This window comes from Salmo trutta, chromosome 35, assembly GCF_901001165.1.
Source record: "Salmo trutta chromosome 35, fSalTru1.1, whole genome shotgun sequence".
Lineage (NCBI taxonomy): Eukaryota > Metazoa > Chordata > Actinopteri > Salmoniformes > Salmonidae > Salmo > Salmo trutta.
In genome coordinates this window covers 26,824,319-26,849,741 of record NC_042991.1, presented here as the reverse complement: position 1 = coordinate 26,849,741, position 25,423 = coordinate 26,824,319, and the positions used below count along the sequence as shown (strand labels likewise).

Sequence of the window (25,423 nt, the reverse complement as noted above, 5' to 3'; positions counted from 1 at the left end):
TTTTAAGAACATGGATTGCCTAAGAGTACAGGCAAAGCTGACCCCAAACCTTGCATTGGCAATATATTCAATAACCATCCTGTCCCAAGGAGAAATACAGTGAGCCCTGGTATTATCATCATCTGATACTCCAGCACTGGTCATAGAAAACGGTATCAATTCAAGTTTGGCATGAGTCTTGTTCCAACTCAGTGTGAATGAGGGACACGTCTTCAAAATGGCCCCCTATATCTGGCCAAAAGTAATGAACTATATAGGGAGCCATTTGGGACGGAGGCCCGGTGTGAATGAAGGAGTCTCAGCTTCTCTTAAAACTGACCCCCAGAGGGACCAGCAGGTCATTTCATCTAAGGACCCAGTGACAGTTGCAGCCCTCTTGTGGTAAATATGAGAGTCTGAAGTCGACCATTGTAGCAGGAACATTTGAATTTAGTTTCGCAAAGTTGACCTCCAACTTCGCCTCCTGGTCGAGATCAATCACGAAGTGTTAGACAGGAATGTGAACTTACGACTACCACTAAGGATTGTCAACTTGTCAACTTCCGGTGAAAATTCTTATGGAATTCAGTCTTCGTACAGCCAGACATGGTGAAACATTGAAGTATGAATATTTTGTAGCTTCCATCAAATTGAATTGTTGCAGATAAAAGGCTGTGCGTGATGACATAGGGCACATAAAAAACACTTTTGTGGTTATAGTCCCATGTACCGAATACCGAATACAAGTTAAATGGGTTTCCATCACATTTTCAACTCTACCGATGGTTCTCACAAAAAAGGCTTGCGTTATATAGCGAGTGTACCCACTCTGGTATTGACATGTGCGCACTAGCCAACAGCACACAGGGCAGATGCAGTACTCTATCTACGCCGCTGTTGGCTACAGCATATGTATAGCCTACATGAGATTATTATGGACAAAAGAGCAAGATTATTTTTGTCAAAAACGGCAGCCAAGCGTCGATGAACATGTCAGCAGAATAAGACCCTCAATATTTATTGAAAAAGAGCGTCAAGCTCATCACCTTGCACTTTCTCCACCCTGTGAAGTTCAGAATGTATTTAATATGTAGCCTAATAAACTGCATACTTTCCCTAGTGGGAGGACCACACATCACGTGACTCCAAATTTACTTTGTCGACATTTGGAAAATGTACATAAAAATGTTCTGTTTCTATCAAGCCTGTCATGACATTTTTTATCCTACATGTACTTAACTCGCATAAAGGTTGGATGGAAACCTGGTTAATGGAACTATGGAAGAACAGATATTGGGCAGCAGACCAGACTGAACACCATTTTGGTTACATATACCCCTTGGGAACCACCAACTGAATGAACAGAGGTTGTGAGGGTAAAATATGAATCCTTACCCAATGGCAGTGTTCTGTGCGATGTCCCGCAGCATGGGGATGGGAGACTGCACTGGCCTAACGAGGTTTCACAGTCATAGGTTAGCCAGGATTCTCTCCACAGAAGGATGGATAAATGGCAGCAAATGGTAACATCTAAAATGTATGATAATAAAATAGATATTCCTTACCTATCTGGTAGGATAGGGTCTTCGTCAAGATTTAATGTACCTTGAATTCCATGGCATAGTTCTGCTGGCATTTCAGTGCCCTGAGGAAAATACACACAGCAAAGTTAATATCATACTATATTTAAGCAATAAGGCCCAAGGAGGTGTGGTTTATGGCCAATATACCACGGCTAAGGGCTGTTTTTAAGCACGACGCAACGCGGAGTGCCTGGACACAGCCCTTAGTCGTGGTATATTGGCCATATATCACAAACCCTAAGGTGCCTTATTGCTATTATAAACTGGTTAACAATGTAATTAGAGCAGTAAAAATAAAATGTTTTGTCATACCCATGGTATACGGTCTGATATTCCACGGCTGTCAGCCAATCAGCATTTAGGACTCGAACCACCCAGTTTATAATACACTATACAATAAACTATTAGTTGATCAGGCTGCAGGGACATGGCTTCACATACCTCGTGAGATTCTCCACGGTACAGTTCCTGGATGAAGTCACAGCAAGGATGAGACTTCCCAACAAACAGCATATCACTGCCAAGGCTGTTCCTCTTGTCTGAAAGAAAAAGAGAAAACATCAGCTGGAGTGACTGACAGTCAAATATCCAAACGATTCCTAAAAGGGAGTTCATACCATAATAAACCTATTGATTAGCACTAACACCAAGGTCATTCAAGATAAACATTGCTATGCGAGTTCAATTAGTCATTTCACAGGTTGAGTACTTCAGTAATAAAGTAATGTTATACAGGTCATTCAGAAAGTATTTGACCCTTTCTCCACATTTTGTTCAGTTAGAGCCTTATTCTAAGATGGATTAATAAAATATCTACACACAATACCACAAAATTACAAAGCAAAAACAGGTTTTTAGAAAGTTGGCAAATTTAAAATAAAAAACAGAAATAGCTTATTTACATAAGCATTCAGACCCTTTGCTATGAGACTCGAAATTGAGCTCAGGTGCATCCTTGAGATATCTCTACAACTTGATTGTTGTACACCTGTGGTAAATTCAATTGATTGGACATGATTTGGAAAGGCACACACCTGTCTATATAAGGTCCCACAATTGACAATGTATTTCAGTGCAAAAACCAAGCCATGAGGTTGAAGGAATTGTGCATAGAGATCCCAGACAGGATTGTGTCGAGGATCAGATCTGGGGAAGAGAACCAAAAAATTTCTGCAGCATTGAAGGTCCCCAAAAACAGTGGCCCCCATCATTCTTAAATGGAAGAAGTTTGGAACCACCAAGACTCCTCCAAGAGCTGTCTGCCTGACCAAACTGAGCAATCGGGGGAGAAGGGCCTTGGTCAGGGGGGAGACCAAGAACCCGATGGTCACTCTAACAGAGCTCCAGAAGAAACATCTCTGCAGTACTCCACCAAATCAGGCCTTTATGGTAGAGTGGCAACACGGAAGCCACTCTTTAGTAAATAGGCACAGGACAGCCCGCTTGGAGTTTGCCAAAAGGCATCTAAAAGACTGACCATGACAAACAAGATTCTCTGGTCTGATCAAAAGATTGAACTGTTTTGCCTGAATGCCAAGTGTCACGTCTGGAGGACACCTGGCACCATCCCTACGGTGATGCATGGTGGTGGCAGCAGCAGGGACTGGGAGACTAGTCTGGATCGAGGGAAAGATTGTACTTTTTTTATTTAACTAGGCAAGTCAGTTAAGAACAAATTCTTATTTACAATGATGGCCTACACCAGCCAAACCCGGACAGCGCTGGGCCAATTGTGCGCCGCCCTATGGGACTCCCAATAACAGCCAGTTGTGATACAGCCTGGATTCAAACCAGGGTGTCTGTAGTGACACCTCTAGCACTGAGATGCAGTGCCTTAGACCGCTGAGCCCCCAGAGAGCTCCTTGATGAAAACCTGCTCCAGAGTGCTCAGGACCTCAGACTGGGACAAAAGTTCCCCTAAAAAGGACAAAGACCCCAAGCACACAGCTAAGACAATGCAGGAGTGGTTTCAGGACAAGTCTCTGAATGTCCTTGAGTGGTCCAGTCAGAGCCCGAACTTGAACACGATCAAACATCTCTGGAGAGACATGAAAATAGCTGTGCAGCGATGCTCCCTATCCAACCTGACAGAGCTTGAGAGGATGTGCAGAGAAGAATGGGAGAAACTCCCCAAATACAGGTGTGCCAAGCTTGTAGCGTCATACCCAAGAAGACTCGAGGTTGTAATCACTGCCAAAGGTGCTTCAACAAATTACTGAGTAAAGGGTCTGAATACTTATGTAAATGTGATAATTTTATTTGTAATACATTAGTTCAAATTTCTAAAAACCTGTTTTTGCTTTGTCATTATGGGGTATTGTGTGTAGATTGATGAGGGATTATTACTTTATTTAATCCATTTTAGAATAAGGCTGTAACGTAACAAAATGTGGAAAAAGTCAAGGGGTCTGAATACTTTCCGAATGCATTGTACATTCATCTTCTAAAGACGTGTTCGTCACACTTGAAATATTTAATTAATAAAGTACTGTAACTGTACTATGGTGATACATATTCCAAAAGGAGTGGTTTACAATGGTGGATTGAAGTTGAAGAATCCCATTACTCACTTTCCTCTGGAGAGAGGTTTGGGTAGACTTCAGCCAAGGCTGCCCTCAGCCTGCGCTCATCCACGAAGGGAAGCAATGCAACACCTACACACAGAGGGGAAAACGCATTCAATCAAATGGATTTTATAAAAATCAGCAGTAATGCTTTAGTTACCAGGCCTGCACCCCAAAGAGCAAGCAATGCAGTGAGTATATCATTCAGGACATACAAACTAACCACCTGCATTCACTGCCATGTCAAGGTGTTCCGTTTAAATAGTCCATTATTCTGTTGACTTACCCTGCCAAGCGTATTTCTTTCCATTCAAGTCAATGGCAAAGTCATCAGGGTAGAAGTCAATGATGGAGGATTCCTGTTTGAGACGAAGTGACAGGTTAGGAAAACATGAGTGACAGAGCAGTTAACCAACTTCTATGATCATAACATCGGTCACACTTTATTTGGATAGTCCCCTACATAGAAAATCTATCAGTTCCACATCTATGGTCCCTTATAGATTTGCTATATACGCTCGGACTATGCTGAAAAATAGTTAACATTTTAAAATTAAGTGAAACTTACTGGGTTGCTCATGAGTGACCGCCATGTTGGGGGCAGGAAGTTACCACTGGCGGCAGGGAAGACACCCATCAGCTGTTCCAGGGGCTTGAACTGAAACGCAGGAACAGACCACATAAAACAGACAGGCCTAACAATAGGAGAGAGAGACACCTGCCGTCCTCCATTCTTACCGGCTTGGTCCCAAGCTCAAAGTCGGTGAACATGCCTTTGATGTCTTTGAAGTCCGAGGCAAATGGGGCGTAGTGGAACGGGAAGTACCACTTCCAGGACGCGCACCCCTGTCAATCAACAGACAGTTAATCAGACGACCAGGAGAAATGATCCTCCAATAACGGAATTTCCACTGACAGTGATTAAATTACTAGCTAGCTGGGGTCCACTTACTCCAGATTTGATTTTACATTTATTTACATAAATGACTGAATTCAACGTCAGGAAAATAGTAAATCATTACTTTGATTTATTTGCGTAAATAACTGACAATTCAACAGGAAACATTTGAATACATAGCCTACTAAATAAGAATGCCCAGAGATAAATAAATACCCCTGGCCTAGGCCTACATATGCGGTCAAATATATTGGCACCCTTGCAATTTACAATGTAGTGCATTGAGGGCAAAGAACCACTTGACTCAAGCCACATTCATTCAAATTTGGAATAATTGAGTTCAGGCCATTTATGAATTTGAAGTTTAAAAAAATCTCAATATCAGTTTAGATGTTTTCTTCTTGGTCCTGTGCAGTTGCAAATCAAAAACGTGTTAACACCAAACTTTTTCTCAATTTCAATTCATTTTGAGAGAAAATTGGGAGCCTATATGACCCTCTAATCTAGGTGACACTTGCCTGTGACTGACATTTAATTCTCTTAAGATTGCATACTTGGAAAACTGGTAGGAGCAGTAGAGGTCGTTAAACCATAAAGTTGAATCATTGGAAGGAATGGTGCAAATGGCTTGGAATTGGGTTTGGGAAGTCCGCCAACTGGCAAATGTTCATGTCCCAAAACACTTTCCAATACCAGCTTAGTACCTCCCTCTTCACTTCTACAACTAACTAAGTGAACAATGAAATGTGTTTCATCCCATCATTAAATGTAAACTGAACAAATATATAAAGCGACATGTAACAATTTGAACGATTTTACTGAGTTACAGTTCATAAGGAAATCAGTCCTTGAAATAAATTCACAAGACCCTAATCTATGGATTTCACATGACTGGGAATACAGATATGCATCGGTTGGTCACAGATAGCTTAAAAAAAAAAGTAGGGGCGTGGATCAGAAAACCAGTCAGTATCTGGTGTGACCCATCTCCTTCGCATAGAGTTGATCAGGCTGTTGATTGTGTCTTGTTGTCCCATTCCTCAATGGCTGTGTGAAGTTGCTAGATATTGGCGGGAACTGGAACAGTGCCGTACACGTCGATACAGAGCAACCCAAACATGCTCAATGGGCGACATGTCTGGTGAGTGTGCAGGCCATGGAAGAACTGGGACATTTTCAGCTTCCAGTAATTGCTGACAGATCCTTGCAATATGGGGTTGTCCATTATCATGCTGAAACATCAGGTGATGGCGGCGGATGAATGGCATGACAATGGGTGTCTAGATCTCGTCACGCTCTCTCTGCATTCCAATTGCCATCGATAAAATGCAATTGTGTTCGTAACTTTTGTCTGCCCATACCATAACCCCACCACGGAGCACTCTGTTCACAACGTTGACGTCAGAAAACCTCTTGCCACACAACTTCATACACGCTGTCTGCCATCTGCCCGGTACAATTGAAACCAGGATTTATCCGTGAAGAGCACACTTCTCCAGTGTGCCAGTGGCCATCAAAAGGTGAGCATTTGCCCACTGAAGTCAGCTACGATGCCAAACTGCAGTCAAGTTAACCTGTTGGGGCTAGGGGGCCGGATAAAAAACGTACCCGATTTAAACTGGTTACTACTATTGCCCAGAAACGAGAATATGCATATAATTAGTAGATTTGGATAGAAAACTCTACTTTTCTAGTTTCTAAAACTGCTTGAATGGTGTCTGAGTATAACATACCTCATATGGCAGGCCAAAACCTGAGAAGATTCCATACAGGAAGTGCCCTGTCTGACAATTTGTTCTCCTTCTAGGGCATCTCTATCAAAAATACAGCATCTCTGCTGTAACGTGACATTTTCTAAGGCTTCTATTGGCTCTCAGAAGGCGCCAGAAAGTGGAATGACGTCTGCAGTCTCTGGGCAAAAAACAGCAGGAGTTTTTGTGAGTGGTCAGGCTGAGAACAGTGACACTGGAGTGCGCGTCCACGAGAGGACTCCATGTTTTTCTTTCAGTCTATGAATGAATATAACGTCGCCCGGTTCGAATATTATCGCTATTTTACGAGAAAAATAGCATAAAAATTGATTTTAAACAGCGTTTGACATGCTTCTAAGTACAGTAATGGAATATTTTTGCAATTTTTTGTCACGAAATACGCCCGCGCGTCACTCTTCGGATAGTGACATGAACGCACGAACAAAACAGAGCTATTTCAATATAACTATGGATTATTTCGAACCAAAACAACATTTGTTGTTGAAGTAGAAGTCCTGGGAGTGCATTCTGACGAAGAACAGCAAAGGTAATCCAATTTTTCTTATAGTAAATCTGAGTTTGGTGAGGGCCAAACCTGGCGGTTGTCAAATTAGCTAGCCGTGATATCTACTCAGAATATTGCAAAATGTGCTTTCACCGAAAAGTTATTTTAAAATCTGACACCGCGATTGCATCTATAATTCTTAAAATAATTGTTATCTATTTTGTGAACGTTAATTGTGAGTAATTAAGTAAATTCACCGGAAGTTTGCGGTGGGTATGCTAGTTCTGAACATCACATGCTAATGTAAAAAGCTGTTTTTTGATATAAATATGAACTTGATTGAACAAAACATGCATGTATTGTATAACATAATGTCCTAGGAGTGTCATCTGATGAAGATCAAAGGTTAGTGCTGCATTTAGCTGTCTTCTGGGTTTTTGTGACATATATGCATGCTTTGAAAATGGCTGTGTGATTATTTTTGGCACGGTACTCTCCTGACATAATCTAATGTTTTGCTTTCGCTGTAAAGCCTTTTTGAAATCGGACAGTGTGGTTAGATTAACGAGAGTCTTGTCTTTAAAATGGTGTAAAATAGTCATATGTTTGAGAAATTTAAGTTATAGCATTTATGAGGTATTTGTATTTCACGCCACGCGATTCCACTGGCTGTTGACGCAAGCGTCCCACCTTTCCCAGGGAGGTTAAGTCCCTGGTGAGCAGGACGAGCACTCAGAAGCTTCTCTGAGACTTTCAGTTTGCACAGAAATTCTTTGGTTGTGCAAACCCAGTTTCATCATCTGTCCGGGTGGCTGGTATCAGACGATCCCGCAGGTGAAGAAGCCGGGTATGGAGGTCCTGGGCTGGGGTGGTTACACGTGGTCTGCAGTGGTGAGACCAGTTGGACGTACTGCCAAATTGTCTAAAACGGAGGTGGCTTATGGTAAAGAAATGTACATTAAATTCTCTGGCAACAGCTCTGGTGGACATTCCGGCAGTCAGCATGCCAATTGCACACTCTCAAAACTTGAGACATTTGTGGAATTGTGTGATAAAACTGCATATTTAAGAGTGGCCTTTGGTGCACATGTGTACTGATCATGCCGTTTAATCAGCTTCTTGATATACCACACCTGTCAGGTTGATGATTATCTTTGCGAAGGAGAAATGCTCACTAGCAGGGATGTAGTGCTTTTTGTGGATAATTTATTTTAACTCATGAAACCTGGGACCCACACTAACACATTTTTGTTCAGTGTATATTCAAATTATACTTGTGCAGGTGCAGATTTTTTATTTATATTTTTCAACCAAAGAATCCAGCCTTGAAGCACATCCTTGGCTAGTGATTTACTATTTCAAAGTCATACCAATAGTTGACTGTTGGCTGGATGGAATGCTCTTCTCTTAGAGTAGGGCTTTCTAAACTCGATCTTATTGGTCTATTAATACATTTACTGCATGGTGATGTCACCATGGAAGGCCTAAACTCCATCCCACCAAAAAAGGAATAAACTTTTCAAACAGCTCTTACACTAAAAGAGCATTATCATAATTTTCACAATGTCACAGTATTATTCCAACCTCAGTGTGGGAATATTTATTTTACTGCACTGGGCCTTTAAAACCAATTTTACGGAGGCCAATATGTTAATTCTCTGCTGTGCATGTTAACTTTTTCAAGAAAGATCTTGCAAGTAAGCATTTCATTTTACTGTGTACACTACATTGTATCATGTGCATTTGAAAAATAAAAGTTGATTTGAATCAGAATGTCATACCTGGTAGTAGTATCGGAGTACCCAGCAGAGACCCTCCACGTAGGACTTCACCACCTTTTTGCGGAAGTCATCATCAGTTGCGTCAACGTCAAACTTAGTTTTGTAGTATCTTTGCTTCCAGCCGTCCTCCCACAACCTAACACAAATGGACAGTCATGTTCTATTGTAAGGGTGGGATGACAAAGCTATCTAAACTGCCAGCAAGGTCAAAAGACCTGGGCCTCCTAATCAATAGAACTCTGTGAGAAGGCCATACTCAGTCTTGCATGTCTTTCACAATTCTGTGAAACATCTACTATATGCAGTGCATTCTGAAAGTATTCAGACCATGACTTTCTCCACTTTGTTACGTTAAAGCTTTATTCAAAAATGGATAAATTGTTTCCCCTCCCTCCCCCTCAATCTACACACAACAACCCACAATGACAAAGCAAAAACAGGTTTAGGAATTTTTGCAAACGTATAAAAAAAAAGCTACTGAAATATCACATTTACATACAGTTAGTCGGAAGTTTACATACACTTAGGTTAGAGTCATTAAAACTCGTTTTTCAACAACTCCACAAATTTCTTGTTATTAAGAAATTTGTTTTGGCAAGTCGGTTAAGACATCTACTGTGTGCATGACAAGTAATTTTTCCAACAATTGTTAACAGAGATTATTTCACTGTATCACAATTCCAGTGGGTCAGAAGTTTACATACACTAAGTTGACTGCCTTTAAACAGCTTGGAAAATTCCAGAAAATGATGTCATGGCCTTAGGCTAATTGACATCATTTGAGTCAATTGGAGGTGTACCTCTGGATGTATTTCAAGGCCTACCTTCAAACTCAGTGCCTCTTTGCTTGACATCATGGGAAAATCTAAATAAAATCAGCCATGACCTCAGAAAAAAAAATATTTTTAGACCTACACAAGTCTGGTTCATCCTTAGGAGCAATTTCCAAACGCCTGAAGGTACCACGTTCATCCGTACAAACAATAGTACGCAAGAATAAACACCATGGGACCACGCAGCCGTCATACAGCTCAGGAAGGAGACGCGTTCTGTCTCCTAGAGATGAACGTACTTTGGTGCGGAAAGTGAAAATCAATCCCAGAACAACAGCAAAGGACCTTGTGAAGATGCTGGAGGAAACGGGTACAAAAGTATCTATATCCACAGTAAAACGAGTCCGATATCTACATAACCTGAAAGGCCACTCAGCGAGGAAGAAGCCACTGCTCCAAAACCGCCATAAAAAAAGCCAGACTACGTTTTGCAACTGCACTAGGGTACAAAGATTGTACATTTTGGAGAAATGTCCTCTGGTCTAATGAAACAAAAATTAAACAATTTAAAGGCAATGCTACCAAATACAAATTGAGTGGATGTAAACTTCTGACCCACTGTGAATGTGATGAAATAAAAGCTGAAATGAATCACTCCCTCTATTATTCTGACATTTCACATTATGAAAATAAAGTGCTGATCCTAGCTGACCTAAGACAAGGAATGTTTACTAGGATTAGATGTCAGGAATTGTGAAAAACTGAGTTTAAATTTATTTGGCTAAGGTCTATGTAAACATCCGATTTCAACTGTAAGCATTTAGACCCTTTACTCAGTACTTTGTTGAAGCACCTTTGGCAGCGATTACAACCTCGAGTCTTCTTGGGTATAAACAATACAAGCTTTGCAGACCTGTATTTGTGGAGTTTCTCCCATTCTTCTCTGCAGATCCTCTAAAGCTGTCAAGTTGGATAGGCGTGTTGCTGCTCAGCTATTTTCAGGTCTCCCCAGAGATATACGATCGGGTTCAAGTCCAGGCTCTGGCTGGGCCACTCAAGGACATTCAGAGACTTGTCCCGAAGCCACTCCTACATTGTCTTGGCTGTGTGCTTAGGGTAATTGTCTTGTTGGAAGGTGAACCTTCACCCCAGCCTGAGGTCCTGAGCGCACTGGAGTAGGTTTTCATCAAAGATCTCTCTGTACTTTGCTCTGTTCATCTATTCCTTAATCCTGACTAGTCTCCCAGTCCCTGAAACACATCTCCACAGCATGCTGCCACCACCATGCTTCATGCATCACCGTAGGGATGGTGCCAGGTTTACTCCAGACGTGAAACTTGGCATTCAGACCAAAGACTTCAATCTCGGTTTTCATCTGACCAGTGAATCTTGTTTCTCATGGTCCGAGAGTCCTTTAGGTGCCTTTTGGCAACTCCAAGCGGGCTGTCATGTGCCTTTTACTGAGGAGTGGCATCTGTCTGGCCACTGTACCATAAAGGCCTGATTGGTGGAGTGCTACAGAGATGGTTGTCCTTATGGAAGGCTCTCCCATCTCCACAGAGGTACTCTGGAGCTCTGTCAGAGTGACCATCAGGTTCTTTGTCACCTCCCTGACCAAGGCCCTTCTCCCCCGATTGCTCAGTTTGGCAGGGCGGTCAGCTCGAGGAAGTCTTGGTGGTTCCAAACTTTTTCCATTTAAGAATGATGGGAGGACATTGTGTTCTTGGAGACCTTCAATGCTGCAGAAATGTTTTGGTGCCCTTCCTCAGATATGTGCCTCGACCCAATCCTGTCTCGAAGCTCTCCGGACAATTCCTTCGACCTCATGGCTTGGTTTTTGCTCTGACATGCACTGAGAACTGTGAGACCTTTATAGACAGGTGTCTTTCCAAATCATGTCCAATCAATTGAATTTACCAAAGGTGGACTTCAATTCAGTTGTAGAAACATCTCCAAGATGATCAATGGAAACAGGATGCACCGAGCTCAATTTTGAGTCTCATAGCAGAGGGTCTGAATACTTATGTAAATACACTATTTTTTTTATATATGTAATACATTCGCAAAAAATTCAAAAAACCTGTTTTCGGATTTGTAATTATAGGGTAGTGTGTAGATTGATGATTTAAAAAAAAAAAGTAATACATTTTAGAACAAGGCTGTGATATAACAAAACATGGAAAAAGTCTAGGGGTCTGAATACGTAATTAAATCTCCATAGACAAACATTGGCAGTAAAATGGTCCGTTCTGAATTAGTCTGACTTTCAACATGGCACCGTCATAGGATGCCACCTTTCCAACAAGTCAGTTCTTCAAATTTCTGCCCTGCTAGAGCTGCCCCAGTCAATTGGAAGTGCTTTTATTGTAAAGTGGAAACGTCTAGGAGCAACAACAGCGTAGCCACGAAGTGGTAGGCCACACAAGCTCACAGAATGGGACCGCCGAATGCTGAAGCGCATAAACATAATCTGCCCTCGGTTGCAACACTCACTAGAGTTCCAAACTGCCTCGGAAAGAAACACAGCACAATAACTGTTCGTCTGGAGCTTCATGAAATGGGTTTCCATGGCCGAGCAGCTGCACACATGCATAAGATCTCCATGCACAATGCCAAGCATTGGCTGGAGTGGTGTAAAGCTCACCGTCATTTGATTCTGGCGCAGTGGAAAGGCGTTCTCTGACATGATGAATCACGCTTCACCATCTGGCAGTTCGACGAACACGTCTGGGTTTGGTGGATGCCAGGAGAACGCTACTTGCCCCAATGCATAGTGCCAACTGTAACGTTTGGTGGAGGAGGAATAATGGTCTGGGGCTGTTTTTCATGGTTTGGGCTAGGCATACTTTTGGTCATATAGTGCATTATAGCCAGTAGGAGACCATTTCCTCATCTTCCATACAGGATCTGGTAATTACAATAGTCCATTGAAGACATAGAAGAGTAACTAGTTTACTGCTTCAGGAAGCAGCTGAAATGTTTTGACATATTAGTGGATTGGCGATGCATCGCACACATAATGAAAGATGAGCAGCATCTGTCTAGCCAATCCTTCACACTGGCCCACAGGGAGAGCAGCCTTGTAACAGCAAAGCCTCCATGAATACCAATTTAGCCCAATGGATTCAACAGCCTTCGCGAGTACATCACAGAGGAATTTATGAGAATATGCCTCCTTTCCATATTAATAACTTGCAGGCAGGAGGAGGGGGTGAGAGGAGGTTTGGAGGTGGTAGGAAACCACAGAGGAGCTCCTAAGGGGCCCATGCTGCACTGGAGAGGCATAAATCAGACCATCACACCCTTGCTGAGAGGCCTGCCTGGTTGGTTGACTGACTGGCTCCTTGGATGAGACTGTCCTGGTTGGTTTACTCCCTTGTTGACTGACTGTAGCGTAGCCATTTACCTGACGTTATCCTCAGGCTCTGGCTCGCTGTCACTGTCGGCTTTCCGCTTCACACCCCGGCCATCCTGCCCGTCACTGCTTCCTGCCTGGACAAAACACACATCCTTACAAATAATTATACCTAAACCATCTGGCAGCAGATCGGTTTCCACCAATTGGCGACAGATTTTCATGCAAATATTCTAAAATCCACGTAGAAAAAATATGCACATGTCCCTCCAGAGGTGTTTCCATTAAACTTTTGTGCATAAATTACTTTGGCGCTTAAGTTAATGTACTGAATAAAAACAGTTTCATGCATTTCCAGCTCTACCGATGGTTGTCATAAACTTGCGATAATAGCATACTTGTCCAATTATGAGAAAATAAAACATTCAGCTAGTGTGTGCAGACCTTCACCTTTGCCACACTTCATTCATGTGAAAATATCTCCGGCTATTTTTCTCATACATTTAAGTAACAAAGGCAGATTGAAGAGAGACATTAAGAGCTTCAGAATATACATTAATTAAAAAGTTGAAACTAGCCCAGACCAGCATCAAAAGAACATGGAAATGTGTACTGCGCTCACACTTGAGGTACATATAAAACGCTTGAACATGGACAAAAGTCCTCCGCCAGATTTGATCAATACAGGACATATAAAATTCTAGTCCAGTTTACAAATCACTATAAAAACAGAAGGTTCTCAGTGGAGGCATACCTGGCCACCATTCTTCATCATCGCTTTTAGGGATTGCGCAGCATCCTGAAATAAAAATACATCTTTAAATACCTATAAATTGAATAAGTGTCCTATAATCGCCCTAACACCTCAACATTCGTATAGATGTTCACTGTGCGGAGAGCTTGCAAATAAGCATCTCATTGTACTGGGTACACTACACTGTATCCTGTGCATATGACAGCGTTGGCTTTTAATAGTGGATAATAGGTGTTTTTTCCTTGCACCATTGACCAGAAGCAATATCCCGCTGATAAGCCCCCCATCATACCTTGTTGTGCTGGTCCCTGCCCTGCATCCTCATGTCGAAGGCTTGGTGTCGGGCGTTCTGGACAACCCCAGGTCTGCCTCTGCTGCCAAGGGCCTGGGGGGCGAACTGACCAGCGGTCATGTAGGCTGGGCCCTGCTGCTGAGCCTAGGGAACACACAACTTATCATTTAGTTTAACAATTTGGGGATACCTAGTCAGTTGTACAACTGAAATGTGTCATCTGCATTTAACCCTGATACAGAAAGGTGGGGGGGGCTGCCTTAATCGATATCCACATCATTGGCGCAGTTGTTGTCTGGTATTAACTGCCTTGCCCAGAGGCAGAATGACAAGATTTTTACCTTGTCAGCTCGGGGATTCAATCCAGCAAACGTTTACTGGTCTGACACTCCTACCCCCGAGGCTTAATATGAGTCTGTGAAATTGGCCCATAAAGTCACTGGCTTCACAAATCTTGCACACACGTTTGGTTTCCTAGATCAAAAAATCTGCCATTGTCCAAAAAAGCAAGTAAGAAAACTGGCATACAATACAGCAGACCTCAAGGGCCAGTGTTGTGCACCCCTGATTTAAAACATCTATTAAGGGAAGGTTTTGAACAATACACAGCGCTACCACATTGACAGTATAAATCAGAATAAATGAAAAATAGTTTAATTGCCCATTGAAATAAATGGCCTTGCATGCATACTCATAATTCTAAGAAAACATGAAGGTAAGGAGTTAAGGTGATTTGTCAAGCAAATGAGAATGCATTCAACCACACAGTACAAAGTCAAGCTACAATAAAATAGCCCAATCCACTTACCTTCATTCTCTTCTTTTTGTCCTTATTCCTTCGCTTGAATCCCTCCTACAAGACAAACCTCATTTACAAAAACAGTCAACTGGAAAAGTTAGTAAGTTACAGAACAGTGATTAACCGCAACTAAAATTGGCATCAGCTAAAATAGCTTAAATGACAGCTGAGTGTCTGACCGCTCGAAAAGAGAATTTATGAAACACCCAAGCCATGATTCATGGAAATCCTATGGAAAATCTCCCACCCCTCAGTTTAACAAAGGAAGAAAATGATCTATTGAAGAGGAATAATTCCATGCTGAAAGCTACTGTTTCCATCTTACATCGTCCTCTTTGCGCTTCTTGAAGATGTTGTCCTCAGCCACGCCGATGGCCTGCATGATCAACTCAACACTCTCCAATTTGACAAAACCATTCTCTGTGATGTAGCCCTGTGAGCAGAGAAAGACCACATTAAGGCTATGAACAGGCACCTGGGCAAGGAAGAAAGTCAGGACAGCTTTATGAGCCAGTTTCCCAGACACAGAATAAGCCTAGTCCTGGACTAAACAACTATTCCAATAGAGAAATTACACAGAACATGTATATTCATCCAGGACTAGGCTTAATCTGTGTTTGGCAAACTGACCCAAAGACTTCTGGGGTGGGGGATTCTAAGTAACGTCTCCTAAGACCCCATGTGAGACAGTCATAACCAAGCCTACACAGACAACACTTACTCCAGTCTTGTGCACGACGTCTTTGTAGATGCCCACCAGTCTATCTATCGCACCCTCTCTGAAGGACACATGGAACATACCATCAACAATTGAAAAGAATGGAAACAGCAAGAATATATTTTTGTCAAGGTGTTTTCAAGACAATAAGCTTCATCTCAGTTCCGTCAGGTTTACCTAATCTCTAAGGACGGTAAGTGTGGCAGGAAATCATTGCCAACAAAGAAGCACATGAAGACCCAGTCGTCGACAGTCCTCTCAAAGTCAAAGGGAAAGGGCAGACTGGCCATTGTCAGCTCTCGCTCCAGGTACTATAGGAAAAGGAAGCATGCCTTTATAAACAGATTTTTTTTTTTAAATAAAAAGAAAGAGGAAATATGTCTCATTTCGATTTGAAATTCAATGTTCATTTCTCTACCATAAGCCACCTGTCAGTAATAAAGCTCTTTTGTGGGGAAAAACTCATTCTGATTGCCCAGTCATGTGAAATCCATAAATTAGGGCCTAAATGACTGATTTCCTTATATGAACTGTAACTCAGCAAAATCTTAGAAATTGTTGCATTTATATTTTTGTTCAGTATAGTTACATGACCATAAATATAATTAATAGGCTTTTTGGAAATTCTAAGACGTCTGAGACAGAACGTACCTCGCGCAAAACGCACAGCCTGATGAATATGAACTCCTGTTCAGAAGCCGGCATAGTGTCTGCAAACTCATCATGCTGCAATAAGAACACAATATTAATCATCATTGCTCATAAAAAGGAGAGCAAATGTAATGTACACTTTTTGGGGGCGGTTTACTGAGCAGATTAAGTGTAGGCCTGAACGAAAAACCAAACTCAATGGAGAATCTCCATTGAAAATGCTTTTTAGTTTAAGACTAGGCTTAGTCTGCCTGTGAAAATGGCCCTTAGAAGGACACTTTAGGATTTTATCTACTTCCCCAGAGTCAGATGATAATTGATAATTCAATTTGTGTCTGTGTCCAGTATGAAGGAAGTTAGAGGTAGTTTAGCAAGCCAATGCTAAGTAGCATTAGCGCAATGACTGGAAGTCTATGGGTATGTGGTCAATTCCAAATTTAATTTGAAAAGCCAATTAAATTCTTGATTTCCCCCATGAAGTGGAGAACTTAGGTGGAATTAAATTAGAATTTGAAAACGCCTCAAGTTATGGAATTGGAATGGATTTTTTTTAATTACCGTAATTTCCGGACTATTAAGAACACCTGAATATAAGCCACACCCACTGAATTAAAAAAAAGTTATTTTGAACATAAATAAGCCGCACATGTCTATAAGCCGCAGGTGCCTACCGGTACATTGAAACAAATGAACTTTACACAGGCTTTAACGAAACACGGCTTGTAAAAAAAAAAAAATTTGTAGTAAGCTTTAGTTGTCTTTTTGCACTGAGTCAATTCCTCACGCTGCTGTTTCCAACGTCTTATCATTGACTCATTAAGACCAAGCTCCCGTGCAGCAGCTCTATTTCCTTTTCCAACAGCCAGATCAATCGCCTTCAACTTGAAAGCTGCATCATATGCATTTCTCTGTGTCTTTGCCATGATGAGGGTGACAAAATGACTAACGTAATCAGAATGATGGGAAGTTTGAGAGCGCTCGATTTAATCTAAACAGTAAACAAAAAAGTTGTTTGACCGTAACCCGTTCGGCAATTTCATTGGTCTAATGAAAGCTTCATGCCGCCAAAAAAACTGAGCACGTCACAGAATGTGTTTTTTTTAAGAAAAAAAAATTGAAAGCAGGAAAAATCGATATATTAGCCGCGTCATTGTTTAAGCCGCGAGGTTCAAAGCGTGGTAAAAAAGTTGTGGCTTATAGTCCGGAATTTATGGTGGAATTATAAAACACTTAATCTTTGGAATTGAAATTCAATATTTTTACATTTCCCAGTTAATGAAATGAATGCACATAGTATAAAACATTCACTGTAGGATTTGATTTGAATAATTTCAACCTGTATTCCTATATTTCCAGTACAGGTAGGCTGTCTCTAGAGTAACATGCTCAGACTGAAGGAAATTAATTCCAATTTGTAGAATTGTTGGGGATAATATTGAATTGGGAATGTAATTATTGGAATTTACCCAATATTGGAATTCAGAGGAATTGGATTCTCAGAATTCAAAGACTGACCTGGAATTTGAATTGAATAAAATTTACAGAGAGAGAATTGAATGAGGAATTGACCCCAACCTTGATGGCTATAAAGTCAACTTACCTCTCCCTGTTTCTCCCTGGCCACTCCCTGGCAGTCCTTGATCTCATGGCCTTTCTGTCCACACATAGCACAGGGCCTAGGCTGGTTGGGCTTGAACTCTTCTCTGATGATGGTGAAATTGGGCTCATGAGTAGCAAGACCCAGCATGATCAGGTCAGCTACGGAAATGGACAGAAGATGCCATCCAAACTCAAAATATACAATTGGAAGTGAAGAGGAAATTCAGTAACTCTATTAGGACAGTGGTAGTTGATGAAAAATCTTGTTTGTTGTTCAAATGTAAAACCAACCATTTTCAGCCCTAGGCCTTGATCAGGGTTTTTGTGGAAACAGAAAATCTTGAAATACAGTGGAAGGCTGAAAACAGCTCTGAAGTACTGCGTTTTATACATGTACGGTCATCAGGAACAATGAACTCAAGTTTCTAAGGCTTTATGTTAATTAAATGACCTAGTCCACATGAGCCACGCATGCATTATTATCTACATGTGTCATTAATATACACGTACAATAGCATGATTTATCTATTTGAGGGGAGTGAAGCTTCACCCAAAATGGCACCCTATTCCCAACATAGTGCACTACTTTTGACCAGAGCCTAATGTGCCCGGGTCAAAAGTAGTGCACTATGTATAGGGAATAGGATGTCATTTGGGACAGGCTGAATGCATCAGGCTCCTCTTCAAGCTAATTACATGGAATATTTTCCCTCTTTTGTCTACCAAGGGCATCATGAACCATTGAATGACTGAAGCTTTTATCTATCATGTCCTGCATAATTTAACCCATTTAAAACTAACTGGCCATTAATATAGCAGGACAATAAGGCCGGCAGAAAACAGAGAAGCCCCATCCTCTAACAAAATCCAAGGTTGGAGAGTTGCAACTACTGTTGCCAAACTTTTAAACAAGTGTAAGAACATTTTTATATTCACTATATCGTTAACCATTTAGCAAAGCATCGTCTCCAGTTACGGTGCATAACTAAACCCTTTGCCGTCGTCTTAGAAAAACAAACACACGTTATCACGGTCACCCACAGGTCTTTTGCCCGTCCGGCTCAATAAGGTAACATTGTGTGCCCTACAATTATGAACAACTATTTATCAAATCCTGAATAGGTATCATTGTGCATTTAGAAGCCTTCTAGCTGGTTTGAAGGTCTTTCCTACAGTAAATGTGAGATCTAATTTGCATCATCTCTGCATTCACCATGTGTTGAGATTTCTAGCTCACTCAGGAAAAGAAAAATATATATATATATATATATATATATAAATAGATAAAAGAGAAGCAAATGGGTCTGATGTGTTCAATTAAATGGGGAACGAGTGATTTCTTTAAGTTTCTTAGATGCTCAGATATGTTACGTTATGTGCGCATGCGCAGCTTCACTAGAGACTTAAATAAACAGCACCTGGTAATCACTTCACCGTAGACAATCATCAGGAGCACACAGCCCGTTGGTTTTTGACCTGTGGTCATTTGATTTAAAATAAAATTAAGGACAAAACACGAGTCATGACATTGTGTGCTTCCTGGTGAGCCTTTTCGGAGGGCTAAATAACGAAAATCCGAACAGTCATAAACCACGGTTCTCCTTTACATGGATAATGCAAGTGCTAGAACATTCGCCACGAGACTAACTTCTGAGAAGCAAACAGTCCACCCATAAAGCTGTCTGCTCATCTGTTGACTTACTAGGCAAATCATTACTGAGTGAAAGCCAAGAAGAGGATAGAGTCTACAGTTAAAGGACTACTTAAAACCCAGTTGGCAGAAAACACTTGCGCATGAGTTAAACGCTAGAAAAGTTGGCAAGATGGCAGCATCAGAGGAGGAGCTGGAGAGGCTAAAACAGAAGCGGTCAGCAGCCCAGACTGCGTTCACTAGAAGAGCCAATTACCTCACCTCCAGAGCTAGTGCACTGGGGGAAAGTGAAATGAGAAGTGAGTGGAGGAACTTTAAGGTGGATCACTCCAGAGTCAGAGATGCAGGGTTTGAGTATGCCACGGCCCTGAGAGAAGTGGACGATGATGAAGCCAAAAAGAAGGCGGAAAACATTGACGGAAAAACAGCAGAATGTGACTGTAAGTTTGATGAAACTGAACAAGTCATCCTGATCAGCTTCTGGACAAGGTTCGCTGAGACGGAAATTACCACCCTCACTGAAGAGGCTGGATCAGCCATGGACCAGGCCGAGGACACCGATCACCACCATATGACCAGGAGGGAATGTGAATTGATTCATAGGAACCTGGAACGGGAGGTCAACAACTTCGAACGAGGATTGGATGAGTGGAAAGATTTGATCCCTCGGTCCAAGGCAACAGAGTCAAAGGACCAGATCCGGAAGTTGAAGAAAAGGCGTGAAAAACTGTGGGATGAGTGGGCATGGAAAGGCGGTTCTCAATCCGACGACGAAGGGAAACTGGGAAAAGTGAAAATTGTGGAGCAGGAGGAGCCAGTTGGGACTTACAACTACAGGCCCCAGATCAGCCTAGAACGTGCACGCTTGCCCATGTTTGCTGGTAATATGAGGGATTACTACCGCTGGAAAGCTGAATGGGAGGACTTGCAACGTCTGGGAAACCCTCATGGATTGGAAAATGTGAGAAAATTCCATCTCTTGGGAAGCCTAGATGAAAAAGTCAAGAGGGACCTCGTATTGTCCAGCTGTGGATCCGCCAACGACGTGTTCAGGCTCCTGGACAACAAGTACGGGAATAAGCCAAAAATAGTGCTGCTGATTGCACAAGAAGTGCAAGGACTTTGCCCCATCAAAGGAAACCATCCGAGGAAGACAATCGAACTGATTCAAGCCGTGGAGAGAGCTCTTCGTGACCTACAAGTCTTAGGGGAGGAAGATGCTGTGAAGAACCGAGTGGTTGTGCAGTCGATTGAAAGTAAGCTTCCTGACTCCCTGAAAGAAAAGTGGATAACACACAAAAATGACCCTGGAAGCGGGTTTTCACCATGCAACCACTTTGACTGTCTACTGCAATACTTGAAGAAGCAGGAGGACATTCTCGAGGAGCTAGACCAGCTACAGCCTAGCTCGGCGGACAATACTGAGAGGTCGAGCGAAAAGAAAAAGGAAAGGAGGGCATTCACCAGAGCCACATCAGGAAACACCCTAAAGGGCGCTCAACCAAGCTCATGCATCACATGTGGAGACAACGAGCACGGAGGTAGGCTGTTCGCCTGCAAGGTCTTCAAGAAGCTCAATCTGACAGGCAAGAAGGCTCAGCTTAGGAGAGCAGGAGCATGCTTTAAGTGCTTGCGCCTTCATGGTGATGATGGCGGCTGCACACAAAAGTATCTATGCTCAAAGGATGACTGTCAGAAAGAGGGCTCTTCAGACCACAATTACTTGCTCTGTCCAAAGTCACAGATCAAGAAGAAAGAGGAAAAAAGCAGAGAGCAGAGCGATGCAAAATTGGGGAAATGGGGCCTTGGACTAACCAACAAACAGGAGGAGCTCCTTGCCAAACTTTCTCCAGAGGTGCGAGCAGAGTTCAAAGAAGCCTTTTCAAATAAGATCACAACAAAAGTGTGTGCTAGCATTGGTTGTGAGCCAAAAGAGTGCCCTGTCATAATGATGCTACTGGATGTGACGACAAACTCTGGCCAGCTAGTCGGTACGTTGATTGATCTCGCTTCAGATACTAATTATATCTCTAATAAAGCAGCAGAGCGTCTCAAGCTAAATGGTGAGAACATTAAGTTGATTGTCCAAGGTGTTGGAGGGATGGAGAAAACCATTACTACCATGAAGTATACCCTGAGGCTGAGAGTAAAAACTCCCAGAGGTACAATAGCAGAGCACAAACTCCTCTGTTACGGCTTGGAAGATGTTGCGAAAGTGAACCAAGCCGTCACGCCACAGCAACTGCAGAAGTTCTTTCCAAATGTTCAACTCAAGGACTTGGTCCGGCCCGAAAAGATCGACCTGTTGATTAGCCATAGAGAGGGTCGCCTGGTCCCACAGCCAGTCAGAGTAGTTGGAGACCTCGTCCTCTGGGATGGTCCCCTTGGGAAGACTGTTGGTGGAACGCATCCTGACCTCTTTGAAGTGATAGACCTAGCAGTGCACAGGTCTGAAACACATTTCGCTAGGTCAATGAGAACAGCTTCAAGGGCGTACAAAGAGATTCTTGTGAAGACGGGAGGACCCAGTGGAGTTTCGGTGGAAGAAGACGCAATCCTCCGAAACACTGCAACTACCAACAAAGAAGTTTTTGAATGGTTCAAGTGGGACAGTATTGGCGCCGCCTGTGATCCTCAGTGTGGTGGCTGCAGATGCGGTAGGTGCCCCCCTGGAGGCAAGGAAATGACCCTAGGAGAGGAAAGAGACTTGGAGAAACTAAAGGAATGTCTCACCTACGTGCAAGCTGACAAGCACAGCGAATCCCCTCACTGGGACGCAGCTTACCCATGGAAAGGAGACCCCACAACGCTGCCTGACAATCGACATGCAGTGGAAGCGACCTTTTTAAACACTGAGAAACGACTGGAGAGGGAGCCGGAATGGAAGGCTGCGTACAGAGAGCAAATCCACGATATGGTCTCAAGAGGGGCTGCCGTTAATGTCACCCAGGAGGAAATCGATAGCTGGAAGGGACCTAAGTGGTATATCAGTCATTTAGTTGCTCCTAATCCTCACTCAACCACTACCCCTGTAAGAATTGTCTGGAACAGTAGCCAAGAATTCATGGGAATAAGTTTAAATGACCTACTGTACAAGGGTCCTGATGTCCTAAATCAGATAAGGGGCGTGCTTCTGAGATTCAGGACTGGGTTGTACGCCGCACTGGGTGATGTGAAAAAAATGTACAACTCTGTCTGGTTAGAAGACAAAGAAGTACACCTCCATCGATTCCTCTGGAGAGGCAATCCTGAGGAGGTGATCGAAGTCTTTGCTGTCGTCAGGGTCAACATTGGCGATAAACCTGCTGGTTGTATCGCCCAGGTGGCAATGAGAGAAACAGCCAACCTGCCCCAGTTTGCAGCCATGGTTGAGGAGCGCCGAGTTGTGGTAGAAGATAGTTATGTGGATGACATCTTGACGTCCCACAATGACTTGCAGATACTGGAGAAAATCACCAAAGGAGTGGAAAAGATCTTAAAGGCTGGAGGCTTCTCCCTTAAGCCATGGGTCTTATCAGGCCAAAGTGGGAGGTCCGCAACCACAACTGATGCCAGTATCAGTAAGACAACTGTGAGTGTGCCCAAAACGCTGGTGTTACCCAACCAGATGCGGGACGAAGAGAGCAAAGCACTTGGAGTCGGCTATGAACCAGAGACCGACAAACTTCGTGTGATGACCTCTGTAAATTTCTCAAAGAAGAGAGGAAAGATGAGAACAGGAGTCGATTTGCGCGAAGAGGAAGTCAGAGGTAAAACTCCAAACCCTTTGACCCGTAGGATGCTGCTAAGCCAGATCGCTGGATTCTACGACCCCATTGGTCTTGCCACACCCGCAAAGCAGAAAGGGGTTATGCTTGTGAGAGACGCTTACCAAGAAGCGAGTATAAGCAGTCCAGTTAAGGACACTTGGGATGACCCACTCTCACCAAAACTACGAGAGGCTTCCATAAGACTCCTCGAAGAATATGTGAGACTTGCCCAGATCAGGTTCGAAAGAAGCCTCACACCAACTGGAGCCATAGGCCATCCAATGGGAGTCACGTTTTCAGATGGGAGTGAGGCTTCCTACGGCGTGGTGCTCTATCTCCGTTGGGAGACGCAGAATGGGGTCGTAGTGAGGCTGGTTGAGTCAAAAGCAAAGCTTACCCCTCTCAACCAGAAAGGAGACGTGATTAAGGCAGAGGTATGTGGTGCTGTCTTTTCAATCCGCCTGAGAAAATACCTTGTAAAGCACTGCCGCATCAAGGTCGCACGCTGGGTCCACTTCGTGGATAGCCAAACAATCCTGGGAGCAATTCACAAGGATAGCTATGGCTACCAAACTTTCTTCGCTAACCGCATCGGAGAGATCCAGAAGGCTGGACCAGTGGAAGACTGGAGGTGGATTGAGGGCAACCTGAACATAGCAGACATCATCACAAGGGGAGCAACTCCTGAGGAACTCGATGAAGGGTCAGAGTGGCAACAAGGCCCAGAGTTCCTGAGTTGGCCTGAGGCTGGGTGGCCTGTAAAGACGGCCAGTGAGATAGTGACCAGCGTGGCTGATGACGTTAAAAGGTTGCAGAGAAGAGCGTTCTCAGCTGTAGTCACCAGGTCTCAGGCAGAAAAGTTCTCAGAACCGCAGATGAAAGACCAAGGTCCAACTCTAGCAGTAGAGAGGCCAAAGAGGAAGCCCTGGGGTGTAGCTCTAGTGCGCCTTGTCGGGCCCGAACGATTCAGTAGCTTGTCTAAATTGTGTGGAACAATCGCCTGGGTTCGAAGAGCGGCAGAATCCTGGTTGAGGACAAGCTACCAAGCCTCGAGCTCAGCAAAGTGGGAGGTGAGGGGGCCCAGGCTGTCTGTGGGAGAGAGAACAGCGGCTTTCCAAGACCTAGCCCTTGCAGCCCAAGACGGCGTGAACTTTCAGGATACGACCTTAAACCGCCTTGTTGTGATGAAAGATGACAACAATGGACTCTTACTTTGTGGTGGTAGAGTCCAGTCTTGGAATGAAGACGGAACCGCTGTACCTTTAATCCCGTTCCGGTCGTGGCTGGGGGCCTTGCTTGCGAGGGAAGCTCACGAAGCGAATCATGAAGGGGTGGCTGCCTCACTGCTGCACACTAAAAGAAAGGCCTGGGTTGTGCAGGGTCGGAGGACAGTGAAGAAGGTGGTCAACAGGTGCATCACTTGCAAGAAGCAAAGAGCCCGGCTCTGCCAGCAAGTGATGAGCGCTCTTCCTCAGGAACGTACCAGTAGAGCGAACCCATTCGAGTATACTACACTAGACCTCTTTGGACCCTTTGAAGTGAGGGACGCTGTTAAGAAAAGAACCAAGAAAAAGGTCTGGGGAGTCGTGTATTGCTGCATGACTTCCAGAGCCGTCCATGCTGATCTCATCGACGACCAGTCTTCTGAGAGCTTTCTTCAGGCCTACTCCCGGTTCACTGCTCTGAGGGGGCATCCCAAAAAGCTATGGTCAGACAGAGGCACAAACTTCTTGGGAGCCAGGCCTGCTCTGAGAGAGCTACACAAGCACCTGGCCTGTTTGCAGAAGGCATCCGTTGAAGACAAGGCTGTCAGAAATAGCACAGAGTGGCAGTGGGACTTTCATCCTGCAGACTCGCCACACAGGAATGGAGCAGCAGAGGCAGCTGTCAAGCTCCTTAAAAGAGCTCTTAACAGTCTTGGTGGAACAACTGGCTGCTACACCTGGGGGGAGTTCCAGACCCTTCTCTACTCTGCAGCCAACTTGACTAATGAGCGACCCATCGACGCCAGGGCACAGGAA

The 25,423-nt window shown here is 43.4% G+C and overlaps 1 protein-coding gene across 2 annotated transcripts in view; it reads right to left on the bottom strand.

Annotated features, from left to right (window-relative positions):
- LOC115174957 (5'-3' exoribonuclease 2-like) overlaps window positions 1-25,423 on the bottom strand; it is a 50,660-nt gene that overhangs the window by 19,703 nt on the left and 5,534 nt on the right. The window contains exons 9-25 of one of the 2 annotated variants that reach the window (XM_029734033.1): window positions 18,004-18,161; window positions 16,404-16,478; window positions 15,930-16,063; window positions 15,756-15,813; window positions 15,360-15,467; window positions 15,044-15,088; window positions 14,236-14,379; window positions 13,944-13,988; window positions 13,241-13,326; window positions 9,062-9,197; window positions 4,865-4,972; window positions 4,695-4,784; window positions 4,413-4,485; window positions 4,133-4,216; window positions 2,004-2,101; window positions 1,545-1,624; window positions 1,375-1,431 (exon numbers count right to left, since the gene is read on the bottom strand). In XM_029734033.1, coding sequence (XP_029589893.1) covers window positions 1,375-1,431; window positions 1,545-1,624; window positions 2,004-2,101; window positions 4,133-4,216; window positions 4,413-4,485; window positions 4,695-4,784; window positions 4,865-4,972; window positions 9,062-9,197; window positions 13,241-13,326; window positions 13,944-13,988; window positions 14,236-14,379; window positions 15,044-15,088; window positions 15,360-15,467; window positions 15,756-15,813; window positions 15,930-16,063; window positions 16,404-16,478; window positions 18,004-18,161 — 1,579 coding nt within the window. The remainder of the gene's footprint in view (window positions 1-1,374; window positions 1,432-1,544; window positions 1,625-2,003; window positions 2,102-4,132; window positions 4,217-4,412; window positions 4,486-4,694; window positions 4,785-4,864; window positions 4,973-9,061; window positions 9,198-13,240; window positions 13,327-13,943; window positions 13,989-14,235; window positions 14,380-15,043; window positions 15,089-15,359; window positions 15,468-15,755; window positions 15,814-15,929; window positions 16,064-16,403; window positions 16,479-18,003; window positions 18,162-25,423) is intronic. The other variant, XM_029734034.1, reaches the window with a different exon arrangement.